Source organism: Mixophyes fleayi, chromosome 12 (assembly GCF_038048845.1).
Source record: "Mixophyes fleayi isolate aMixFle1 chromosome 12, aMixFle1.hap1, whole genome shotgun sequence".
Taxonomy (NCBI): Eukaryota; Metazoa; Chordata; class Amphibia; order Anura; family Limnodynastidae; genus Mixophyes; species Mixophyes fleayi.
In genome coordinates, this window is record NC_134413.1 from 7455207 (window position 1) to 7465939 (window position 10733).

A 10733-nucleotide genomic window follows, 5' to 3' on the forward strand; every position below is an offset into this window, starting at 1 on the left:
CAATTCCCGACCATGGCCTTATCTGTGAGGAGTTTGTATGTTCTCCCAGTGTTTGCGTGGGTTTCCTCCGGGTGCTCCAGTTTCCTCCCACACTCCAAAAACATACTACTAAGTTAATTGGCTGCTATTAAACTGACCTTACTATCATGTGGTCTGTGTGCTAGGGAATTTAGACTGTAAGCTCCTATGGGGCAGTGAGTGATGCGAGAGAGTTCTCCGTACATCGCTGCGGAATTGGTGGCGATTTATAAATAGCTGATGATGATAATATCTGACCAGTTTACCAGCCGTATTGGAATTGACTGGGTCTTCCATCATCATCATCATCATCATCATTTATTTATATAGCGCCAACATATTCCGTAGCGCTTTACAATTGGGGACAAACGTAATAAACTAATAAACAAACTGGGTAAAACAGACAAAGAGGTGAGAAGGCCCTGCTCGCAAGCTTACAATCTATGGGACAATGGGAGATTGACACATGAGGTTAAGTATACATTTTGCATCTTGGCCCAGCCAGACTGCAAAGGTAGGGTGACTCATAAGCTAAATGATCCTGTCACACAACAATGTTGGTCCGGGGGTAGTTGGTCTGGTAGTTGGATCTGGTCTTCACTTCCATAGTTTCCCTTAACTTAAATTTTTTTAATTATCCCCTAAACATTGGACTTTCCAAGCAGGAAGCATTAAGAAATCTTGTTCGAGCAGGAAAAACAACAAATGAGGTGAGCATGCCACATTCAATGGTTCTCTATCTATTAAATTCAGCAAAACTAAAATAGCAAATGGTGCATATTTAATGTTTAAATTTGTACACTGCAGCGGATGCGTTAACTTATTTTCACTTATAGGTTGGGTGAAACCTGCGATATGACCAGGGGTAATCAAACTTATGCATAAAAATGTAGTTTATCCTGCAAATGCTCTATAAAGCTTACCCTGAGATCTTACTAAGGTCCTGTCTGTGTTGGCACAGTGCAGTCTATGCAATTTGTTAAATACAAACCAATGTCCCGTCTAAATGTGAAATGAAAATAATTTTATACAAATCTACTGTCCAGAAACAAATCACGTTGCCATAAACGCTGTTTAGTTTGATGGGTTTGGGAAACCTACTCGCTGTATAGTCACGGTGAGGCTTGTGTCAGTGGAGAATTTCCTTTTCTAATGGAAACATTTGCTATAGATCTATGGAAATAAGGGAGGAATCACAGAAGTGAAAGGAAACAAGACGAGGAGTCAGCATATTGTCCTCAGGGGCGAACAATACAATTGGCTGCTGCCCCGGATACAGGAAGATTTACTGCAAGACTTGTATGTAAGACATTGATGCAGACAAACATGGGAAAGCTGCAGAGTAATGTCAAAGTGGAAAATGTAACCTTTAGACGGCCAATTAGTTACAACTCCCATCATCATCATAAGCCAACGGGTGCTGGGAATTGTGGTTCATTAGCTGAAAGGAAATAACTGCAATCTCTATTAGGAGAGCATGCCAGCCAGAGAGGCAGGCAGAGAGCGTGCCAGCCAGAGAGACAGGCAGAGAGCGTGCTAGCCAGCGAGAGACAGAAAGAGTGTGAGTAAGAGGCAGATTTAGAAATTTATTATTGGAATTTTAATGGCTTAAAAGGGGGTGTATACAGTAATTTTGAGACAAGGCATTTAATAGCACAGCTGATCTACTATAATCCATAGCGACCACTGGTATATTCAATATTTGATTGGTTGGCGTTAGATTAACTAATGTCACTTCTAATGTAAAATGACACGGTAGGGTACAGACACTAGAATCTGTCATTTTGGAAAACATTTTTGTCAGACAATTTATGAGGTTTCTTTTTAAGGACAAAGTTTGGCAATGATTTCATAGTTATAATAAAAATATTGAATAATATAATAGCTAAGTAACATAAATTAAGGTAGTAAACAATGCAAACAAACAAAATGCACGGCTCACTTTTTTTGATACATGTAACATTGCTTTTCACTGCATTAAAACGACAGTACTCCCATCTCTGGGTGGTGCCTTGTTCAAAGGGTACTGCTATGTATGGTGACTCCAATTTGGGAATGCTGGATGCCATTTTTTCATAATTATGGCCATACAGATGTCACTGAGCTGTATAGGGTGTTTCTTGGTGAAAGCAATTTACATCAAAATTAAATGTATCCCCCTGACGATAGTGGGGCTTATTTTTTTTAAAAAAGGGACTTTATGCGCACAAATGAGGTGTTTGTTAAGTAACCCATCGCAACCATACAGACTCCAGTTGTCCATTCAGTTTAGAAAATGAGAGCAAATGTTTGATTGGTTGCTACGGGTTACAGACCATTTGCGCCCATAGCATCATTTTGTTAAATAGTCCACAATATTTTTCTCGTCAGCAAGGCCCTTAATGTGCACCAGTTGAAGAGGAAGCCATTTTGTCAGCTGAAATGGCACCAACATACACATACCTATATCCCTTGCTTTTTAATATGTGAAATCCAGCAACACACAGGAGTGTGCAACACACTGTTCACCCCTCTTAAGAAAGCAGACTATACACGTTAGTAGTGAAATCACTGGATCGGGATATCATTCCAGTTTTAATAACACTTTATAAGCGACAAATTACCTCAGATTCAACAAAATGGCCGCCATTTTATTATATGAGCATAAATACAAGTCTATAGCAGCCAAGCCCATCAAACAATGTTATAATCACATAATTTAAGAGGGAGAGAATTCCAACTTCTCTTTGGATGTTTTCCTAGTATAAGCCTCTAATATTTGTCAGCTTGTCATTTGTTAGGATACTTTGAAAGCAGAAACGCCACATTAGTGAGTGCCATCCCTCAACCATTATGGCTTCTTAGCCAAGGAGGTTTCAAAACACGGGGTCCTGAGCGACAAAAGAGTCCAACAACAAAACAATATTCAATATAGGTATATCTAGTTATCACTTCTGATGCCGTTCCGGTAGGTCTACCCGGCGGACGCGAACCTTTGACTTGTAATGATATTCTTTCAGGTAAAGTTTCATGGAAGAAGGGACCGGCAGGGCATCGATACCATCGTAATTTGTGGCACCGCAAATAACTGTTCTGCATATATGCTGAAGGGTAAAGGGGAATGTCCTGTGTAGGGGGCTGGAGAGAAGAGGTTCGAAGAACATACAGGAGCTGGGATCCTTATAATGTTCCAACAAACCCGTGACGTTAGGGGCGTGGAATACACACGGGTCATGGGCGTCGAAGCTGAAGTTATGGTTCCACTGCTCGATCCGGGCGTGGAGGGAGCGGCTGTAACGCCTGAAACTTACGGAGAACAAGTAATCTTCTTGGGCCGAGTCCCTCAGTAAAAATGTCCCTTCCGGCTTTCCTTCCAAGAGGACCTCCGCGGCATACCTGTCCATTACTCCCCAGTAACATGGGTTATTATTGATCTGAAAGAGGTCTGGCACCAGACAATGGACGTAATCGATCTGGGTGTGATATTTCGGTGGGGTGACTTCCTGAAAGGTCTCATCATCTATATCCCACTTGGGCTTGTTCCTCTTTCGAGAACTTGTACACAGCGTGAGGACCTCGTCGTCCGAGTCGATATCGCTGTCCTCCTTGCCGCTTCTCAAGGCTTTGGTGGTGACCGACTTCATTGTGCCCGTGGTTACGTCAAAGGATTGGGCCTGCCCATCTGACGAAACGGTCTCTTCCCCATCGCAGTCCTGGAAAGCCAGCGCTAGCAGTTCCACCTTAGGAGCGTCTTTTACTACCCACTGCTGGTGCGTTTGGCTGACGGGGGCAGTGTGTCTTTTGATGAAGTGCCACCTGTAGGCCAGGTCCGACTTCGGGGGAAAGGGACACTTGTCCAGCATTAGTTCACTTATATGAATTTTCCTCCTGGAAGACAACACGGAGGAGTGGCGGCTGCTGCAAGTCTTTATGGGGAAGCATTGCCCTACGGCGTCTTGCAATTTCTGCTTCAAAGATCGGCCTAAGAGTTTATGTCCACACGAACGTTCTAGATCGATTTCGATAGAGGAACAGCTATGCTTCCTCTCTTGGCTCTTCGGGGGGTCATCAGTCTTGTCCGTCGCGTACACGGCATCCCCGTGAGACGAATGCCCGCTTTTATTCGACCAGGAAAGCTTCTTTCCGCTCCAAACATATCCGTCTTTCCTGTCCGCACTTCGACTACGGCCGCTCTTAGGTCGGACATCGAGATTACTGAGCTTATCTTCAATGTTTTCAGCCATGGTAATACTAAGGAACGCTCCTATTGATGTTGAGTGGTTCTTACTCTCCTCCTCGATTCAGGAAAAATCTGTATGTTGATATAATAAAATCGTTAGTTAAGTGGTCATTGACAAGAGCATAAAATATTCCTGTTTGCTACAGGAGAAGGCAATTTTATCTGGCTTTTAATGGTAAACTGTCAGCTAAATCTAAATGGTACCTAATAAAGTAAGAGCAACTACTAATTTTTACAGATAAGCATTCAACCCTATCAAGATCTGATCAGAAATAAAGATCTTTCAGGAAACACCAACTTTTTACCTCAGATTTAAAATTTACTCACTTTGGGCCATTAAGGAGAGTAAAGCATAAAAAAGGAGTAACTTTACACCTTGGCAAAACCATGTTGCATTGGAGGAGAAGGTAAATTTAAAATGTGGGGACAGATTTAAAGTTGGGATAGGGCATGTCCTAGATCAACTTTAAATTTCAGTGTAAATATAAAGCTAGTAATTATTTGTGTGCTAGATGAAAAAACAGCCAGTGTTTTCCTGACGTGCAAAATAATAAACTAATTTGCACCCCTTGCATTGTAACAAGGTTTGTACCATAGAACACTTACTCCTTTTTTTGCCTTACTTTCCTTAATGACAAAGGCCCTTCTAGTCTAGCTGAGTGGGGCAGCTCAGTGGTTAGCACTGCTGCCTAACAAAGCTTGGGGTCATATCTGTGTGGAGTTTGTATGTTCTCTCCAGGTTTGCGTGGGTTTCCTCCCATAGTCCAACATACTGGTTGGTTAATTGTCTTCTCACAAAATGGACCCTAGTCTGGTTTTGTGGGTGTTAGGGAATTTAGATTGTAAGCTTCAACGGGACCGATATTAAAAAAATATTAATTATTTTTTGGATGCATAAAGCAATGTCTGAGAATATCTACATTTAATTCAACAAGTACCCTGCAAAACATTAGTAAAGATGCACAAAAGGTGGTGTAACCCACGGCAACCAATCAGAATCTAGATATCATATTTTCCAGTACAGTATAGAAAATAAAAGCAGACATCCGATTGGTCGCTATGTGTCCAGCACTATAGTGAAGAGTTACCAGTTTTTCATGAAATGCCCCAAATGTTTCTAAAATAAGTAATGTTTCTGTGTAATATCATTTCACAATGAATTACTGGACCCTCGAGGGATAAGCTATCTCGCTCTCTCCCAAATATCCATTAGCAGACAACAGCCTGACAAGTCAGGACAAGTTCTACGGATTATACAGATGGGGAAAGTCCATTCTGGGGAACATTTGCTGCCGGAGGCCAAAGAAAAACAAAATAAAAGGATAAAAGGACGAAGCTGAACCACAGCTGGGAGACGGGAAGCAACGTGCTACCTATTAATAATAATAATTATAATATTATTATAATAATAATAATAATAAACCATTTTCTAAAATAAAACAAAAAAAAAGACAAAATGTCTACAGACATTGCAAACCGAGCAAGGATGACAAATCGTCTTTTCCTGAATGGAAAAGCACCTTATGAATCCATAATGAGCTCATTCATAAAATCTGCTGCTGGATTCATTATCTAGACTTCTGTAACCTGCTCGGCCTCTCTCTCCCAATCAAATAATATTCATCTTTTTGCTGACTTCATGCTACAGAAGATGCGCCGAGAATTTAAACGAGGCAGCCTGATGAATGAAAGTATATTTATGATTCCAGGTCTAATAGAACAAAATAAGAACATCTAATATATAAATATTATAGTATACTGTGGTTTCCACATTTTTATTCTATACTTATTTATTTTTAATTAGAAACAATGAATCTCACAACCATAAAAGTGCCTCTAATTTTAATACACACCCACTACAAATTCGACTGCGATTCCCATCCGGACCAATCATGTAGCATTCAGTATATAGTGACCACATCATCATCACCATTTATTTATATAGCGCCATCAATTACGCAGCGCGGTACAAAGAATATTTGTTATTCACATCAGTCCCTGTCCCATTGGAGCTTATAGTCTAAACACCCTAACACACACAGGTCAATTTTGTCAGCCGCCAACTAACCTACCAGTATGTTTTTGGAGTGATATTAGGGAATCAAACTCATGACCCCAGCGCTGGGAGGCAGAAGTGATAACCACTGAGCCACCGTGTTGACCTCAGCATGAAGTGATCCGATTGTAGTGATCATTACTTGTAATCTTCATGGGAAGTACCTGGACGTACTTGTATATATTTGGTCCGGTCAGTACCTTTCCCATAGGGATTAATGGTCTCTATGATCAGATCTGATTTGGCTGAACTCTGATGTATGCAGTCACAGGCAAATTTGTATAGGATACATACCCTAATTATAACATTCGGCCCTCCCTACAGATGTAGATATTCCGTACAACAACGAAAAAAGTATGTATATAAATAAATAGATCACAAACAGATTGTAAGCTCTTCAGGCCATCGGTCCAGTTTCTTAACATGTAGTCTTGCTGTCTTTCTGCATATCTAAACAATCCGGATATATAAACTTTGTTTCATATAGATTCACGTTACAACCGTAATACGCGCCTTTATACGCAATGAAGTTTATACACTGAGTGAGGTGGCGATTGAAGGATTGCTGACCCCATGGAGAGAGAATTAAAGCAAAAATAAACACGAGTACTTCTGAACCACTGAGCAGGACAAAACTAACTGAATGGAGAGGAGACTCGTTCAACGCAGAAACAAAGGGACATCGCACTTACAAGAGTTACCCCATCAGACCCACAAAAGTGACAAAGACATTGATTAAGGTCCCTTGCAGTTGCTGAGCTTCTGTGTCTTGGGGTGAAATGCTCTGTATGTATGTTATATATAGACGCTAATAAGGTATATTGTTTATTGCTGAAAGTTAGTGACATGGATAGGAATTAAGGGATGTGCATATAATGATGCAACTGTTTAAGGCAGCAAGTTCTGTGGGGCAGTAAAACTAAGGCGAATTAACAATGATGCAAAAATCCACATTACTAGTATTTAATTTGTTGGCAAATCATATAATGCTTAAAAATTTGTAAAATATACTCATATACAAATGTCTATAATACTTTGTATAGGGAGTGAGAGGGGTTGCGTTTCACTTGCGGTCTTGGAGGGTAAAATAGCTGTTTAGAATAGATTTCACAGAAATATGGCTCAGTGCGATGGGCAACTACTGAATGATTTTCAGAGTTCGGACATTCAAGTAAAAGCACACAGTGCAATCTACCAATTTATACGTTTCCTTGTTGCCTCTGCTGCAAGAGTGCTAAATTATTAATTACTGACTTCCGATAGAATTGCTGTAAATGATATGTAATCACACATCTATCTGCCTTTCCTAAATGATACACTTATTAATAGATGCTTCACTCCTTTGTGCATTGGATAGTTCAAAATAAACTTGTTTTATTGTCATGGTTAAACTCTGACAGCAAATTTCACATTCACTACTACAGACAAACGCAATACAACTGAGCAGAATTAGTTCAGCACAGTTATAAACCTTATTGTGCAGAAAAACAAAAAATATATATAATAAAAGCAAAATTCAGATGTATCTAGAGAATCCATACCATTATTTTTTTTTAGAGGGATATAGACTGGGCTTTCGAAGAAAAAAATAAATGTTAATTTCTGTACAATGGCTTAAAATAATAATATTTTTCAACTACAGTTTCATGCAGTGACTCAATAGGGAACTACCAGATTCCGTTCAAATAACAGTTCAATGCCAACATAATCAGTAATTTCCAACAGTGCAGGAAAATATGGTCCATTGGACATGTGCTGCAAATCATTCGATCGCATGATGCAGAAAACGATTGTAAGCCTCTAGTACCAAGAAGATCAGCAGCAGCCAAAGACTGTTTGACAAAAGTGGATGAGCTATTTAGTGTGTCCCGTCTATGCAAGAGATGTGGAAATCTTCTCAATGGATAGATAGGTAGTAGTGATAACCTATATTAAGACGATTAGTAACAAAAATAAATAAAACCTATTTTGTAGTAACTAATCTATGTTATTATTTTATCGTTAAATGACATCATGCAGAAAATCAGAATACCTGTCACAGAATAATATGCTTTAGATGTTTTTTTTTTAACAATTATTGTTTTACTGATATAATGGACTTTACAGAATGAAAATACTATATTAAAAATACAAATATAAAGATAGTATTGTATAAGTAAGTTGCATACATGGAGCTGGGCTCTGATACTGTAAGACAGATATCTGCATATGACAGGTAGAAGCATGCAGTGGTTTGTGCTGTAGGATAATGCACATTACAGTACAAGGGCAGCTGGGGAGACAACAAGTCTCAGGGAACCCAGAATATATCCATATATAACCCTGATATACAGTAACACCCACCATAGACCCCCATAGCTGCTCTCTTACCTTATAACCCAGCCAGACCACCAGATCTCAGGCTGCTCTCTGTGCAGCCAACAGAACAAAGACAGAGAACATTTTGCAACCACACAGGAAGAAGAAGCAGCTCTCAGCCCAGGCTGCCATTTCCTGTGCTCAGAACTACATTACCCAGAGTCCTCCAGCACAGCCCTCCCAGCGTGCACCGCGGGAAGGGGTTTTATGTTTAACCTCTTAGTTGCTCAAGTTAAAAGTATCAACACTGTTAGTTTTCTGTCAGGTCATATACGTTTCATCTCCAGCCTGGCAAGCCACTAGGTGGCAGGGCATGCTGAGACTTGTAGTTCCACTGCTGAAGAGACACAGGTTGCCTCCCTCTGTGCTAGTTTATAGTTGTGTCAGTATATATAACCACTAATAGATCAGTGTCATGCTGGGACTTATAGTTCCACAAAAGCTGGAGAGACACAGGTTGCCTTCCTCTGTGCTAGTTCAATATATAATCTGTAATATATCAGTATCATGCTGGGACTTGTAGTTCCACTGCTGAAGAGACACAGGTTGCCTCCCTCTGTGCTAGTTTATAGTTGTGTCAGTATATATAACCACTAATAGATCAGTGTCATGCTGGGACTTATAGTTCCACAACAGCTGGAGAGACACAGGTTGCCTTCCTCTGTGCTAGTTCAATATATAATCTGTAATATATCAGTATCATGCTGGGACTTGTAGTTCCACAGCAGAAGAGCAACAGGTTGCCTCCCTCTGTGCTAGTTTATAGTTGTGTTAGTATATAACCAGTACTAAATCAGTGTGGCTGACAGGGAATGCTGTGACTTGTATTCCACAGCAGCTGGAGAGCCACAGGTTGCCTCTTTCTGTGCTAGTTTATAGTTGTGTCAGTATATAACCTGTACTATATCAGTATCATGCTGGGACTTGTGGTTCCACAACAGCTGGAGAGCCACAGGTTGCCTCCCTCTGTGCTAGTTTATTGTTGTGTCAGTATATAACCAGTAATATAGCTGTGTAATGCTGGGACTTGTAGTGCAACAAAAGCTGGTGGTTATAAATTACCTACCTCGGTTTATTGCTGTGCCAGAAGAATTGTGTGTGAAATCTGTTACTGTTCCTTATATGTGGACATGTAATGGAACATATATGAAGCGATAAATATGACACATAAATGTAAGGATAAAGAGGCTTAGTGAAGTAATGATCATAATTGCTGGACGTCACGAGGAATACAGATCTACAGGATCTTTCTGAGAAATAGTGGTCATACCTGTACAATGGCTAGCCTTTAGGATACCAAAAAATTATTATACATTTTTTTACATTATTATACATTTGTATTAACATTGTTTGAATTGTCTTTCATCCTTAAAATTACTGTTTTATACAGCTGTGAATTTGTTGTTTATATATTTAACATCATCTGATTTTGGGAATCGGGAAGGGTTATTTGTCTAGCGCCTCTGAAGACGTGATGGCGCCATTCGCGGCATCCTGTGGGTGGAGCAAGGAGTATAATTATGCTAATTGCATCATTACGTCTCTGCCCACTCGGTGCTCATTAAGGTTGCGGATTTTATGACGCGTTTCGCTCACTTGCTGCCCATCCAGCCTGCAGGCAGATCAGCTTTTCTGGGACAGTTGCCTTCTCCCCCTAGGAGTCTGTTAGTTCTCACCAGGATTGGGACATTCCTCCGTCAATATTAACTTCTAAATCCCAGATAATAAAAACTATTGAGAGCTATAATCAGTGTACAGAATAAGAGAAACTGGTCAGTAATTAAAAAAATGGCGATAATTCCAGAGTATAGTTGGGATGTAAGGCATTTCTGAAATTAATGTAATGGCAAATTATGCAACGTTTATATTTATTTATGAACGTTAAAAATGCTCTTTTACGTAGAAACAACTTATTTGCAAGTGATCGTTTTTACTTTTTCAACAGGTGCTTCGTCCATCTCAGGAGTGGAAGAACAAAGCATAATTACCAAAGCTAATTTTCAGACACAGTCCTGGGTTCTAAAAATTTGCCTCTGGTATTATCCCTATTTGTCAATCTAAAATTCTTTGTTTATCTGCATG

General features: G+C 39.9%; 1 protein-coding gene across 1 annotated transcript; it reads right to left on the minus strand.

The window, feature by feature from the left end:
- Positions 1 to 2557: 2557 nt before the first annotated feature.
- SOCS4 (suppressor of cytokine signaling 4) lies at positions 2558 to 8804 on the minus strand. The gene is made up of 2 exons (XM_075193530.1): positions 8664 to 8804; positions 2558 to 4309 (listed from the first exon to the last, which is right to left on the minus strand). Exon 2 carries the CDS (start codon positions 4239 to 4241, stop codon positions 2946 to 2948), a length of 1296 nt encoding a protein of 431 aa, XP_075049631.1. The 5' UTR covers positions 4242 to 4309; positions 8664 to 8804; the 3' UTR covers positions 2558 to 2945.
- Positions 8805 to 10733: the final 1929 nt, after the last annotated feature.